This window comes from Mustela lutreola, chromosome 17 (assembly GCF_030435805.1).
Source record: "Mustela lutreola isolate mMusLut2 chromosome 17, mMusLut2.pri, whole genome shotgun sequence".
NCBI classification, from domain to species: Eukaryota; Metazoa; Chordata; class Mammalia; order Carnivora; family Mustelidae; genus Mustela; species Mustela lutreola.
Genome location: NC_081306.1, coordinates 22,249,442 through 22,265,527, shown reverse-complemented (window position 1 = coordinate 22,265,527; position 16,086 = coordinate 22,249,442). Strand labels below are relative to the sequence as shown.

The following is a 16,086-nucleotide window of genomic DNA, read 5'->3' as shown; positions in this document are numbered from 1 at the left end:
GCAATCATTGTGGTACCGTACCTGTGTCTCGTGGCACCCAGCTCTGTGCAACCAGGATAGATTCATTATCCCAACTGCATATTTTTAAAAGGAAGTAAAAAAAAAAATGAATACATTAGAGAAAACCCGGCAGTGATCACATTGTTTGCCAAAAACAGAACGTTTGAATGGCTGCAGTTAACAACTACCAGGTTGTCAAAGCGACAGTGAAGGACACTGGCATCCCCTGAGATTTGCAGGATTCACTGTCTATTACAAAGGGCATTTCATGTTCACGTGTTAAGTCCTTTCCCCGGACACTACTCATCTTTGACTACTTCTGCCCCCTCAGCTCCTTCTTTCCTCACTACTTCAGTCATCACAGGCTGGTAGAACTGAGGGACTACAAATCTGAAGCTTGTACAGCCACTCTGTCTGACCATTAACAGAGGCCCGCACTGGCTAGCTGTTCAGGGCACTTGACGGGTTGAAGGCCTATTTCAAACTCAGTGTTTTCTTTGGTGCCCGGGCATCTAGAGTCAGAGCAACGCCATGTTCTACCCTGCGGTGCTTGAGGGCACAGCTGGGGACAAAACACCTTCCTGTGGCCTGATTCCAGGGCGCTACCCAAGCAATCACACAGAATCCGGCTGGTTTATTACCATGGGACCTAATGAATCACTGACTGCTATAAAGCAGAGGACAGGAATGAACCAGTCACAGTGGAGTCTGTCCAAATAATCCCGTGCTGTCCACAGAGCTCATTTTAAGGTGATCTTACAGCACAGACTGTAGCACTCAATATATAATAGCACAGTTTCCTTTTTAATAATTACTTCTCCTCCATCGTTACTCCTCTCCTACTATGAAATCCATCATCTTTCTCATAAAATAAAAATATTCTGTCTCGGTGCTAATAGCAGGGATTTTACGGTCTGGAACAGATGTGGGAGGTTACCATATCATTGCAAAAGAAGACTCTGTCTCATCATAGAGCTTCACCTCACACCTCTGGCCTTTCCTCCGGTCTGAAGTTGTAAAGTGTTTTGGCTCTCCAACCTTAGAAATGGAAAGAAGTCATTATTCTCCACCTACAGTTGTAGAGGTACAAAAATGTTTATTGATGGAAACATTCAAATATTTACCCTTTAAACAGCAAATTAAAAGAATTAAAATAGGGGCGCCTGGGTGGCTCAGTGGATTAAGCCTCTGCCTTCAGCTCAGGTCATGATCCCAGAGTCCTGGGATCGAGCCCCACATCAAGCTCTCTGCTCTGCAGGGAGCCTGCTTCTCCCTCTTTCTCTGCCTGCCTCTCTGCCTACTTGTGATCTCTGTCTGTCAAATAAATAAATAAAATCTTTTAAAAAAAGAATTAAAATAGCAAGAAACACTAAAATATATATATATATGTGAAGGTTTTAAAAGCATCTTCTATCTCTAACGTAGGTATATTTAGCTGACGTTGTAAGTTTACACATTTTGACTAAAGGGAGACACAGAAACATGTGCTTTGAGTTCAGACTGTGGAGTGTTTTCAACATGTCAAAAACAGTGCTCCACGATAAGCCCGTGCGGCATCTAGGTGGTCTGAGGATGGAAAATATATATCCAACATCTGTGACGCCCATGGCTCAGCACAGAGCTTGGCGTGGAGTACACGCAACCGAAACAACTCTGTCTTCCCAGGCCTGCGCGTCCTCAGCCTGCCGGCGCAGGTAGGAGAGCAGCACCTTCTTTACTACCTCCACGGGGATGAGGTGATGGAGACCAAATGAGGGACATGCTGACACACCATCTAGCTTGACCCCACTGGGGTAAGAGGATTGTGGAAGTGGAGGTAAACTCAGGGGCCCTTCTGTCCCTCCAGCAAGTTCTCAGAGGGAAGGGCAGGTCCCTTTGCAAGCCACGTAACGCTGGCGCAAGCACAGACGGTCAGCAGGCTGCCCCCCATGCTGTCGCCTCCACATCTCCTACAGAGCTGAGCTCCAGCAGAAGGAGCTGAAGGAAGACTGGCCACTGCCAGCACAAGAGCAGGACCTAGGAGGAAAGTCAGAGGCAAGGACAGCCAGCGTGTGACCGAGGTGCGACTTATCACGGCATACAAGAGAAGTCTATGAAAAGGATTCTACAGTGATAAGAGAGAGGTGAGAAGGAAGAGAAAAAAAGGGCTAAACAAAAATGTGAAGAAAAGGAAATATAAGAGGGATGGAAATAAAATGGTAGAAGAAAGACACACACGAAAAAGGAACATCCTCCTACAAAAGAAGGTGCCAGACTCATGGCAGGGGAAGCGGAAAATGCTGTCCCAGGCTTTTGCTTATACCGAGGTTTAGAAAATTCTTACCACACTGTAATATAATGGCATTGTATAGAATTGCAGGGAAATTGAGATAATATCAGGCCTTTATGTAAGACTAAAGCTAACTAAATAGCCCAAAAAGTGATTTCTCCTAGTTTTCAAGACTGCCACGTAGGGAGTTTACTCCTCCAGCCTGAGTTATAGTGAATGGTCACTGTGTGGCAGGCACTGTGCTGGGCTGGGGCTAGTGTGGACAACACAGTGAGGCCTCCACCGTCAGAGGCCTGTCAACGGGAAGAATCAACACTACCATTTAATACAGAAAAGCAATGAGCGATTACCTACAACGTTCCGTATGTGTGTATGTGGTCTCTTGACAATCCTCACTCCCTAGGAGTTGAGGAACTGATCCTGCCCCTTTAATTTTCTCCATGTACTTTTTCGTGTGTGCGAAACTGTACTTTTGAGATCTACCTCTGAATGTCTGCCAAGTGACCAGCCTGTCCAACAGAGTTTCACTGTGGCAACTGCATAAAAGGGAGGTGACAGTGAACCTGAGAGGTTCCCCAGGGCCCCACAATGCCTGCACAAGGTCACGCCAGCCACACAGTGGGAATGCCCACCCTCCATCTCAGAACACCTCTGAGCACAGACTGAGTGAACTCCGAGAGTCCTCCAACCTACGTCCCCTTGAGAAACTTCATGCAAATCTTCAAGTCCGTGAATTTACTCTTTCCATTTGTGTCTTTGTCTCACCAAAGTATGCAAAGCTCTCACAGTTCGTAGATCATTTAGGAGTGCGATGCATTTAACATTCAAATTCAATTTTATTTTGCTACTCATTTCCAGATAAACCGCTCCTCTGGCAGTGGTGAGAGGTGCCACCATTTCCTTAATTCAACTTCCTATGGATCAAGAAAAGTGATTCCCCTGGTTATTACTTTCCAAACAGAAGTGAAGTGATAGAAGTGCCCGCCAAACAGAGGTTGGCTTTTTGAGGCTTTAACTTACCGACCGCACTGCTGCAAGCACGTTAATAATCCTCCCATCCAGACTGCATCCATTTGCAACAATGTCACCCAGTGAATAAAAATCATGAGACTCCTTGACAGGTAAGTATATCAGAGCAAGGAGCTTGGTGTCCACTTGGTAACTGGAACAAACTTTTACCGTGGAGTGATTCTCACTGAGCAATAGCTTACAGTTGCTAATTTGCAAAAACACACAAAAACAGTTAATATCGAGTGATCTTCTAATAGGAAAATACTTCCAGATTCACATTAAATTATCTTTTTGGTTGTAATTTAGACAACCAACAGTAATTTCTTGTATTTAGAAAATTTATACTTTTTTACTCTGAGAAACACTGAAAAATGTTGTGAAATATTTCTTTGTCTAAAATGTATTTTATGCCCCTCCTCACCACTCTTCCCCCTTGCAGTGGAGGAGAGAGCCAGAGTGGATATTAATTTTTATTAAATATATTATATGTTAACTTAAAAATGTATTTCATTAAGGGAGGCCTGGGAGGCTCAGTAGGTTAAGCGTGGGCCTTCAGCTAAGGTCAAGATCCCAGAGTCCCAGGATTGAGCCCCACGTAGGGCTCCCCTGCTTCTCCCTCTGCCTGCCATTACCCCTGCTTGTGCATGTAATCACTCTCTCTGACCAATAAACACAAAATCTTTAAAATGTATTTTCATCAAGAAAATGTTTTGAGGACTAATTTGTGCCCGAGTTCTAAGCATACTAGTTTCTGACCAAGCCCCAAACTCTGAGCTTCAGTTTTCCTCTCTGTAAAACAGGGGTATAAAAGGCCTCCAAAATGTCTGAGCGGGGGTGTCCCGTCATTTCTGTCTCCGTGACACTGATTGTCCTGCCTGCAACAGGACGGTGCTCGACTTCCTTCTGGGATGCTCTCTGTGGGGCAGACGCCCAGTATTTACACACTCAGCTCCATCAAGGTGCTCTTCCCCCTCCAGCCAATCAACTCCTAAGTCCTCTCAGGGAGCCTCTTTCTAGCCTTGAATCCCGGCCCTCCTCCCGTGCCCCACCCTGCTATTTTGTTAGTGCTTCCCTCATCACTTCTCACCTAAACTGCTGCCTTGTCTCCTATGCTTCCTTCCCCCTCAGGTTGTTGAAGGGATTATCCTAAACCACAAATATGAACATACTATTCCCCAACTCAAAGACCTTCTGGGCTAGCCACTGGCAAAGAAGGAAGTTGGTGTGCCAGGCAAAGCTGTCTGCGAAGTGTCTCCACTTCTCTCTCAAGCTTCTCCTTCCACTGCCCTTGCCTTAAAGCCCAGCCATATCAGACTACTAGATTATGAAAATGACAGTTTTAGACCAAAAACAGTTAAATGTCAACAGTTTCATATGATTCAACCTACTGTTAACTCTTCGGGAAAAGGCCAGGAGGTTTCATGTTTGTTCCCTCTGCTAAGAACGTTCCTCACTGCCCCCTTCCTTCCTCTCTCCCTCCACTCATTTATCCATTCATTTCATCAATATCTACCATGAGCTAGTATGTGCTAGAACCTAGTCTAGGCGCAGGGGATACAGTAGTGCAAGAGATGGACAAGACCTTTGATGTCATGGAGTTCACATGTGTGAGAGGCAGACACACAACTGATCAAATAATCTCAGAGAGGAGGTCTTGACGATAATAGGACAGGGCGACATCCTCGTGACGAACTGCAAGGGTCACTACACAGAGAAAATGGAGAAAGCCTGAGGAGGTGACATTTAAGGTGACACATCAATGAGGAGAAGGAGCAAACATTCAAAGCAGATGAGAAGACTGTTCAGCACAGAGGGAGGGAGTGTGCAAAAGCTGATAGTGCAGAATGAGCCCTTGGTGTTTGCAGAGTGGAGTCTGCGCGGCTGCACAGAAATGAGACATGGGGTCTGCTAGGACATCAGAACAGTAGATGGGAAGGGGTCAAAATGGGTGCAGGTGTCACTGTAGTGGAGACTGCTGTGCCCACTCAGAGCCCTTTACCAGCAACCCCTTGCTCTAGAGAGATGCCCTCAGGAAGAAATGCCGGTGGTGGGGAGTGGGTGCCACGGGTAACTTGTGAATCCAGGCCACAAACACCCGGTCCCTTCCTTTCAGAGGGTGCCACTCATGCTCCAGAGCTCCCTCTGGGGCCAGGCAGGCAGAGCCAAGCTCCTACCGAACCTGCCTCTCTGCTGTCCCCTGACATTACCCTTACAGGCTGCTCCAGAGAGTGCTCCCTCAACAGGCCACTTGCACAAAAATCTTCCTCTGGGCTCTGTCTCCAGTGAACCTGAACTAAGATAGGAAAGCATGTAGGCAGAGTTTTACTTGGACGTGATACCTCTATAGGACTTCCAAGATTTACCTTTCTTTCTCATTGTTCTGCTTTAATGTGACTAGAGGCAAATTTCTCTAAATTGAGAATAAAAGTACTAAAAACAGCCATGTTTTCATGCAATCCTATATCAACGTAAATTGTTTGAGGAATAACAAAACTCCTAATTTTCAAATTGACACATATACCATCAGTGAACTCTCTGCTACTGTCACACACAACAGCAGTCACTCAGCAGTCACTCCAACGCGAAGGCTCTGGGCTTTGTGCTGGATTATTTACCTGGGAGTTGCAGGGCTGAATTTTTCTTCTCTTTCTAATTCCTTTCTTTGAATCAAGGGATTTTCGATTATCACTGCAACAGAAGGAAAAGTAAGACGCTATTACAAAAAAGTAACTAGATACCTAAAAACAAGTGTACATCACACCGAACATTACAATGTTATTTCTAATTTCTGAGTCAGTGTAGCATACCCTTTGCAGTCCTTTCCTTGTGTCATTGAGAAGGAATCCTGCGGTACAACCATCAATATGATCCCAGATGTCTTACATTTTGTGTTTAAACTCCTACATAGGACCTGCACTAATATCGTTTTATTGATTAGTTACACTGAACATACTGTAATCTAGTTACGACCTGGCCTTCCATAGGACATAGACTTTAAATAAACTTCACCCAGTTCATGGCTGACTTTGGAAACAATCGCCACAGGGCTAAAGAGCCAAGCACAACTCGGATCCTGATTTCCGCTCCACAACTTAACAGCTTATGACTGAACATTTTAGGGGTTCTGTTTTCTTAGTGTCTTGTTGGACCTTTTTGTGTCTGTTTTGCTGATTCCTCACACAACGACTCCATGATAACCCCTTTTTATGAATGGAAGAAACTGAAGCTCACAGAGCTTAAATAACTTTCTGGAGGTTTTATATCTAGAAACCAGTAGGGCTAGACTTACAGTTGTTCTGAATCAAAAATCCGTAATCTTTTCACACCAACACACCACGGTCCTATTTAAATTTATAATTATTGTCAACCTTCTGCTTAAAGACCCCTTACTTCATTCATCCTCACAACCATTAACCTATAGTTTAATACCAAAATATAACTTTAGCTCTATATAACTAATGCACTGGCATTCCTCCAAGGAAAGTTTCTAATTGTACTGGGCCCTGTGGAGTTTACAAAGTTTTCTGCCTTCACAATCCATATGTTCAAGTACTTTATTATTCAGTTAGAGAGACATAATGTATAACCCTTCAACTTCATAATATGACGTAATAAATACATGAGTAAGTGCTAAGTGATGGAGACGGGTAATAGCTTGCCTAGTTGTACAGTTTTGGAGAGTAGTTTAATTCTGTGCATTACTCTTTCCCTTCTTTTTTCTCCCAGGAAAGGGAGCTGGTATCGTGCTTTCCCATTACTTGTAGGAGGCGAGCGCTGCCATCCACTGAGGGACAACGACTTACACTTTATACCACACATACTACTTCCTTTAAGACCCACAGCATCTACAGGGTACTCATTCACTACTGAGGCCCAACAAGGTTAAGCAATTTTCTCAAAGTTATGATGTAAACAAATATTGGAAGTAAGATCTGAACCCACCTCTATGCATTTTCAAAGCCCTGGTTTTTTTTATATGACACTGTACAGAAGGACCCTGGGATGGGTAAAGGTTGCCAAAGATTTGCTATGTTGAAAGTAGAGCTTCTTAAACTCCTATTAAAAGTTCAAATTTTTCTTTTATCAAAAGCTACTTAGCAGCCTTACTATGGTTACTGAAAGATAAATGGTGACAGCAACAACAGGAATTGATGAAAACTGTAATCTGAAATAAACCAAAGATTGTAAAGCTACCTAGTAAAAATACATGACTATCACTTTTATATGTTTCAAGTAATAAAATGCTAAAGGCTTGTGTTATGCTCTTAATGCATGACTTGTTTCTTAGGAATTATGAATGATGTCTTACTTTGACTCCCTCAGTGTATTTCCCACAAATATGTCACAGGAATAATACTGTAACAGAAACAGTTCAAGAACCAATGCCGACTTACCGCACTCTCCAACCCTAAAGCTGTCAGAAAGTGACCTGATGTAACCTTCGCTGCCCCAGGATGTCACATTGACAAAATGCATTGGTGAGTCCCGAATGGTGAAACTGAAAGTGTATCTCTCTGATCCAATATCTAAGGGAAACCAATGCAAATGAAAACTTTTATCTTAGATTTGAACAAATATGATTATGATAACAAACATACTCAAACACATGGTAAAAATACTATTGCAATATAAATTCTAAGATAAGTCATGCTTGAGTCAATCTCCTAGCTGCCAGAGTAGATAACTCACCTCACTATTGATCCCTCTGTTCCCTTTCCCCAGTTATCTGCATATTTGGAGAGAAATGACAGCTTGAACCATACAGATTTTAATTTAGATCTCCATTTCTCTCTGTTACAGTTTCAATTTAAGTCATGCTTCAAATCTAAACTATTTCAAAACAGGGTGCCTGGGTGGTTCAGTGAGTTAAGCTCCTGCCTTTGGCTCAGGTCATGGACTCAGGGTTCTGGGATTGAGCCCTGCACAGGGCTATCTTCTCAGCAGGGAGCCTGATTCCCCCTGCCCCTGCCTGCCGCTCTGCCTACTTGTGATCTCTGTCAAATAAATAAATAAAATCTTTTTAAAAAAATAAATTATTTCAAAACAAATAAATGTGTGCTAGTACATGGAGCCACTAGGGGTCAGCAGGTACATATTTTTTTCCAAAATAAAAATGTCCTTACTGTTTGTTCTTCATTAATTAAAAAAGTACACAACCTAACATACATATATAAATTATAGATACCTACCAAGCTGTAATTAGCATTTGCCTTTGGGGAGGGGACTAGGCTGGACAGAGCTGGGGGTTGAATTGAGAATTTCATTTTTCTAATCTATGCCCTTCTGCACTGTTTGAATGTTTTGCGAAAATGTACTAACATGTGTATAATGTTTTTTTTTTTTTAAGTCAGTAAGGATATCTTCTCGAGAAAAGGTGTTCTGTACACATAATCATAAAAAATACTCTAATACCACAGGAACCATGTATCTATTTGCACAATCTGTGAGGTGAAAGTTCTATTTCATTGATGGGATTTCAGCAAACATTTCAAATACTGACAATTTCCTAATTTGTGTATTTTAAGTTATTCCTTTCGGAGTTTAGAAAAAAGATATATAGACTTTCTCAAACTATTCAAATGGTAATTATGATCTAATTAATCATGATGAAGTAAAGTAAAGGCATAAACAAATGTTTACATCAAATGTAATAATGGAATATTACATGAAATTAAAATTAAGGTACTATCACTACACCATGAGACAAAAAACAGAGTCACAACTACTCAGGCAATTCAAACAAAATTCACGTCTTCTGCCAAAATCATTGTCTGACTGATACAACTCTGACTCCCTCAAGCACTTATACTGTAACCTTTCATAAGTAGTGCTGACGGTTTAAAAGCTATTGGTACTACAATGTTAGTTTTGGCCTTTTATATCTTATCATTGTGCGTCAACTACAGAAGTTTGAAAACTTGTTTTTAAACTTGATTTTAAAAATCTAATTTTAGTCTTGGATTGTTTCCATCATCCTAAAACTTTTATACAGTTCAAGCAACTCAAAGAGCCACTAAAGCCAGAGTTAATTGTATTTTCCACATATGGAAGATGAATTTCTCACTGGTTGTCTGGTTGATACCGTTGCTGTACTTCTCTCCTTCCAAGCTCCTCTACCATGACATATCCCTGCTTGAAAACCCTGTTCCTTAACATCTTTTGTCTTAGATTTAGTTGTGTATTTTTATCTCTTGGGCTGAAAGTGATCGTAAACAGTGGAGTCCTTACTAGGGTCAAACAGCCTTATACGTCATTAAAAATTATTTTAAGGTCCACACACATATAGCCTTAAATTGAGTACTTTACCATACAACAGAGCAATGAACACTGCTCTTAATTAAGGAGTTAAACAGGAATGAGAAACTCAATCCCTTGAATACACTTTGTTGTAGTCATAAGCCACACTTGATGAAAAATGAAGCAAAGAGTTAAATAGAACTCAGCTTTTTCTGTCTGGAAAGCCTTTGACATCTGTTTTCCCAATAACTATACCAATTATTTTCTGAAAAACAAGAAGGTTATAGAAGACAAATATTAAACACAGATGTAGATGGTAAATTTAATTTCATGGACTTGTTATATTTTACTGCCTCTAACAAACATTTTTGACTAGGAGCCATTTAAATATATTTACTCCAGACAAACATCTAAAGAACTTCATAAATGTTCAACTCTACAAGGCAAAGTACAAAGTAATAAGACAATTAACTGCTATTACATACACAATCATTTAATACTTAGCATGTTTCTACTTTATTTTCAATCACTAGGGGAGCACAGTAACCACCCTATGCTATCAGTTCTTACTGAATTCATTCAAAGCACATGCATATACAATTTAATTTGCCATGGTCTTCAGAGCTTTCTTTAATATAGGATTTTCTAACAATCCACATAAAATTGCTTAGCTTCTTAATCCAAACATGCTAAACAGTAATATGAATTGGATTGTAACAAAACTTGTACATCGCTCCCAACAAATCTAAACTCTAAAGTCCTAGATCTTTTTTTTTTTTTTTTTTTTTAATAAAGTCCTAGATCTTGGGGCGCCTGGGTAGCTCAGTGGGTTAAGCCTCTGCCTTCGGCTCAGGGGATCAAGCCCCACATCAGGATCTCTGCTCAGCAGGGAGCCTGCTTCCCTTTTTCTCTCTCTCTGCCTGCCTCTCTGCCTACTTGTGATTTCTGTCTGTCAAATAAATAAATCTTTAAAAAAAATATATATGTGTGTGTGTGTGTGTGTGTGTGTGTGTTCGGGGGTGCCTGGGTGGCTCAGGGGGTTAAAGCCTCTGCCTTGGGCTCAGGTCATGATCCATCGAGCCCTGCATCGGGCTCTCTGCTCAGCAGGGAGCCTGCTTCCTCCTCTCTCTCTCTGCCTGCCTCTCTGCCTGCTTGTGATCTCTGTCAAATAAATAAATAAATAAATAAATAATCTTTTTAAAAAATATGTTCAAGCTCTTAAGACTATCACATCTTTAGCAGAGGTATTAATTAAATCTTACTACATTTAGACATATTGCTGTTATTTCTTAAATTCCATATGCATGTCAATCTCACCAAATTTTGTGGGAAAAATTTAATGGAAATATTCAGCAAAGCTTTTAGCTGAAGAGGAAATTAATAACTTACTTTTTTTTTTCTGGGCCTCTATCAGAAAGACTTGGGCCCCCTATTTTTAACATTAATAAACTTTAATTGCATATCAAGGTTACATATAAATATAGCCCATATTAAGAAACCTGATTCATAAATGCCAAATGTAAACAACAGACTGCTTGGGGCAGTTCTTCACCTCATAAGATGATTCCACCTAGATTTTATTTGACTCATAAGTGTCTTGACATGTTTGAAATGATTGAATTCCCCTACAACTCTTCAGTAAAAAATGGGTTTTCACATAATATTTCAGAAATACATCTTTTGTGTACCTTTATGTTATATAAAGGAACATAGTGGCAAGTATTTAAGTCTATAAGTTATGTATAGTTTGATTAGAGAATAGATATTGCTGAGCAAAAATGTTTTAATTTCACAATGCTAAGTTTGAGCTGTTGTTAAATATTTAATGAAAGTAATACAATTAAACTCTTGATCATTTTGAACAAATGCTAGTCATATCTACAAGGTCCTACTCTAGACAAAAGAGAAAGTAATTTTCAGTTAGCTGGCATAAAATCTAAGAAGCTTAGGGGTATCTAATATCAAGTCATACTGATGGAATGAGTAGCTATATACTCATCAATTACAAGCATGTGTCACATGAACCAATAATGTTGATGTAATATAATATTCCACATAAAGTTTCTCTAGAGAATCACCAAACTGCTATATTATTAAAATTTACCAGATTAGCCATATTCGGATGCAGATCTGAAAGTGTGGTGAAGGTCTTTGATGCAAAGGAGTTTGCCATTCTTTAATCTACATTTTAGAAAATGTAAGTTTGATGAATAAATTAAATAACTAAAGTAACGCATGAAAAATTCCAAGATTAAAAAAAAGTCATCTGAGGGATTCCTGGGTGCTGGAGTCAGTTCAGAGTCGGACTGGTTTTGGCTCAGGTGGTGGTCTCAGGGTTGTGGGGTTAAGTCCCATGTAGGGTTCCTCCCTGGGGGCAGAGTCTGTTTGCGACTCTTTCTCCCTCTCCCTCTGCTGCCCACCGTGTGCGCGCACACACTCCCCGCCCCACAATAAATAAATAAATAAATAAATAAATAAACAAATCTTTTTAAAAATTATCTAGGAAAGCATCAGATATGTTACTCACCCTTAGGGAAAAGTTTTTATTATAACAGTGATGGGTAAGTACCGATCAAATCTGTAGAAAACATGGTTCAAAATGTCCTTTTACAGTTTTGAATGGTACAGTTAGGTTCCAATTTTTAACTTTTACTTTCCAAAAAATGTGTAAGTTAGCAATTTTTGTTTTTTACACTTCAGTATTTCTGATTCCAAGAGGCATCTTACGTGTAATGACATTTTAGTTTCAGTAAAACACAGAATGTGAGTTGTTGGGGTTTTTTTTGTTTTGTTTTTTTAAGATTGATTGATTTAGTCTGGGGGAGAGGGATGGAGGGAAAAGAAGAGTCTTAAGTAGGCTGCCCCAGCAGCACCTGTCATGACCCTGAGTTCACGACCAGAGTGAAAACCCCCGAGTCAGACACGACCGACGGCACCCCCCAGGGACCTCGCTAATCTAGCAGTTCCTGTGCACCCCGTAAATTTAGAGTTTCAGGTGGGAGAAGATTCAACGGGACTTAAATATTTATTAGCGCAAAGCCTACTTCCAGAAATACAGCAAACCGCGGGGGGGGGGGGGGCTGGGTGGCTCCGACGAGTGCTCAGTGGGGAGTCGGCTTGGGGCGCTCTCGTTCCCTCCTCCTCCACCCCGGCCCCTGCTGGAGCGCACGTGCCCTCTCCGTCTCTCAAATGGGTAAATCATAAGAAAAAACAAAAACAAACAAACAACAACAAGAAAAGAAATACAGGGGCGCCTGGGTGGCTCGGTCAGTTAAGCTCCTGCCTCCCGCTCGGGTCAGGATCCCAGGGTCCCGGAACGCGCCCCCATCAGTCCCCTGCTCCGCCGGGAGCGCGCTCCCCGCTCTCGCCCCGCCCGCTCGCTCCGTCAAACAAACTAGAACAGCAACAACAGCCACGCTCGTCTCGGGTTACGCCGCGCGCGGGGATGGCCGCGATCTGAAGCCGCGTCCGGAGCAGCGCGGAGGCGGGCTCAGAGGGTCCCCGGGCGCCCGTCGGGGCTGTCTCGTGCACGGAAGGCGCTCGACACCACAGGGGCGACACGGAAGCATCACACGGCGGCCAGCCCTCGGTACGGCCCCTGTCGGGGTTCCAGGCCGTGAACTGCCGGCTCCTCCAAACCCGCACACGGACCGTTTCCGTCACGCACAGCCCGGACGACGTCACGCGATGGCGGCGCCGCGGGAGGGCTCTGAGGGGGCGCCGCGCCCGCGCTCTGGGTCTCCGAGCCCCCTCACCCCGCTCCGGGCGTCCTCCTCGCACCGTTAAAGGGCACCCCCGGGGCGTCCGCGGCTGCGCTGGGAGTGCGCGACTCGGTCCCGGGCGGCAAGCTCGAGCACCCCGGGTGTAGACAGCACCGGACAGAGACGCGGCTCACTCCCCCGAAGGAGCATCTCCAACAATCGCAGGAACCAGGCGTGTGGCGGGGTGTGCCGTCCCCAGAGCCCGGCGCTGGGGCCGCGGAGCGCGAGGACGAGGCGCGCGCGGCTGCCGGCTCTAACCCGGCGCCCCGCCCGCGGCCCACACCGGCGGATGCTCCCCGGGCCGGCGGCGGCAGCGGACCAAGGCCGAGCGCGCTCCCGGCACCGACGCCCCCACCCCTCGCGGGCCCCTCCCCCGCAGCTACGCACCTGGGCGCGCTCCTCGGCTCCCGGCCCAGCCCTGCTCTGCCCGCGGGGAGCACCGCCCGGCGTCCGCCGCTCTGCCGGGAGCCGCCTCCGTGCGCTCGACCGCGGCAGTCCCTGCCTCACACCGGCCCCGCCGGCCACGGCCCTCGTGGCCCGCCCCCGCGGAGCCGGGCGTCCCCGCGCCCCGGGGCGAACCCCACTTCGGGACGCCGCGCCCCGTCACGGCAGCAAGGGAAAGAACAGCCGCGTGACCGGCTTCCCAACTCGACCCGCACCGCCAGCGCCACAGGACCCCTCGCGCGCCCGCGTCTCAGAGAACGCGCCGCCCGGGCCGGGCAGTCACCTCAGCCGCCGTTCCCCGCGCCCGCCCGGCCTAGCGCTCCACAGCCTCTCCGCAGCCCGCCGCGCGACCGTTAGCGCAGACCCCGCCCCCAAGTCCGCCCCGCCCCTCGCCCCACCCTTCTCCCGCCCCAACTTTGACCGCGCCTCACACCCCGATCCCGCCCCCAGCGCCCTTCGCCCCGCCTTCGCTCTGGCTCCGCCCCCACCCTCGACTTTCTCCGTGCCCCGACTCCGCCGTAGCCCCCTACTCTTCCCTACGGCCCACCTTGCGCCCCCAGTCTCGCCAGTCCTTCGTCCCTGGCTCTGTCCTCGCTCCACCCTTTGCTCTGCCTCACCCACCTCTCCGCCCTCGCCCCGACTCCGACTCTGCCTTCTCCCTGTCTTCGCTCTACCTATTGCACCGCTCCACACGCCAACCCCGCCCTCTTCCCGCCCTCTCCCCGCCCCACCCCACCGCCCCTCCTCTCTCCCCGCCCTTCACCCCGCCCCCCAGATATCTCCCCGCCCACCCAACTTCTACCTCCGCCCCTATCCCCGCCCCTCGCTCTGACTCCGCCCCTGAGGTCCCGCCCCTCAGAGGAGAAACTCGGGAACATCAGAGCGGCAGCGGTTCCAGGCTCTTCCTTTCCCCGCCGGCCTGAGCATGAGGCCCAGACCCTCCGCGGTCCCGGGCGGCCGGTGGGCCAGGTGTGCAGGGTCTGGCGTGGTGCGCGGCCCCGTGACTGCCCGCGGCTCCCGGAGCAAGGCCCCCCCCGCTCCCCGAGGAGGGAGAGCCGCAGAGCCCGCTGGCCCGCGGGGGGATGCTCCGTGGTTACAGGAGCGGATGGGGACAGTGACCTGCGCCGGCTTGCCTGTGTCTCCTTACCGCCTCTGGGAAATCCTTTTAGTCGAAGGACTTAGAAATTAACCTGTGTCACTAGAGGACTGTCAGGGCCGGATGCGTTATGATCCAGCAGCTCTGTGCCCAGCTGCGTAGCATCACTCGGCACCACGGGGCAGCACGAACACCCTCGGTACTTAGCGTACAGTCATCTGCTGAAACAGAAATACAACCTCAGAGGCAGGTTTTATGCTCTCGTCCAAACACAGCTCTCACTCTTACTCTTTCGTTAGTTTTTTAACTCCCAAGTAATAATCAAAAGCCAAATAAAACCCTTGCATTCCTACCACTTCGAATTTTTTAAAAGATTTTTATTTATTTATTTGACAGCTAGAGATCACAAGTAGGCAGAAAGGCAGAGAGAGAGGAGGAAGCAGGCTCCCTGCCAAGCACAGAGCCCGACGTGGGACTTGATCCCAGGACCCTGGGATCATGACCTGAGCCGAAGGCAGAGGCTTTAACCCACTGAGCCACCCAGGCGCCCCCACTTCGAATTTAATAGAGAAAGATTTTCTAAAATTTTCCATATTCCGTTCCAGTCTTTGTCTTCAAAAGAACATATCCTGATCTATCCAAAAGAATGAGCTGACATTTTAAGTCAATTTTTAAAGAGAGGAAAAAGATTTAAACATAGTTTGCATGCATTTCTTATTTGTACCTCAGTAGGGGAGTGATCTTTAAAAATTTTGTTGTAGTATTTTTTCATGTTTTAGTAAATTAATTTTTGCTAAAAGCTATTGAAGATTAAGCAAGCAGAATCAGCCTCCCTAGCACACAAAAGGCTTTTCATAAGAGGCAGCTTGGAAACACAAGCCTTAAGGAGCGGGCTGGTTTGATGTCAACCCTCTTGTTGTGAAAATAATTCATTTCTTCCATTTTTTATAGCCAGTCTGTGAACTTGGTCTGTTCTTAACAATAGAATTGACTTGTCGATACATTTTGGATGTGAAGAGAAACCAGGGCAGGAAAGCCTAGGCCTGCGACTTGATGAAGTCAAGGGTGAATGCACAAAGGTCAGAGGTAAAACAGCTTGCGTGTCTGGCTAAAGAAATGGTATAAGGCTATACCTGTCACCTCCCCAGAGCATGCCAGCTGTCAGGCCACCTAAAAGCATGTCACAAAGGAGTGACAGGAAAAATATATAGTAATTAACTTTACACTTACTAATCAGGAGGAAAAGATTGACAATCGTTTTAATGAAA

At 45.4% G+C, this 16,086-nt stretch overlaps 1 protein-coding gene across 11 annotated transcripts in view; it reads right to left on the bottom strand.

Moving 5' to 3' along the window:
* MEIOB (meiosis specific with OB-fold) overlaps positions 1–14,389 on the bottom strand; it is a 29,157-nt gene extending 14,768 nt beyond the window's left edge. For 3 of the 11 annotated variants that reach the window (XM_059155390.1, XM_059155397.1, XM_059155396.1), the window contains exons 1-8: positions 14,006–14,081; positions 11,622–11,698; positions 9,725–9,782; positions 7,675–7,806; positions 5,896–5,968; positions 3,290–3,485; positions 938–1,038; positions 22–74 (exon numbers count right to left, since the gene is read on the bottom strand). In XM_059155390.1, the coding sequence (XP_059011373.1) occupies positions 22–74; positions 938–1,038; positions 3,290–3,485; positions 5,896–5,968; positions 7,675–7,806; positions 9,725–9,782; positions 11,622–11,690 (682 nt within the window). In that variant the 5' untranslated portion in view covers positions 11,691–11,698; positions 14,006–14,081. The other 8 variants (XM_059155391.1, XM_059155394.1, XM_059155392.1 and 5 more) reach the window with 8 other exon arrangements.
* Between the last annotated feature and the right edge of the window lie 1,697 nt (positions 14,390–16,086).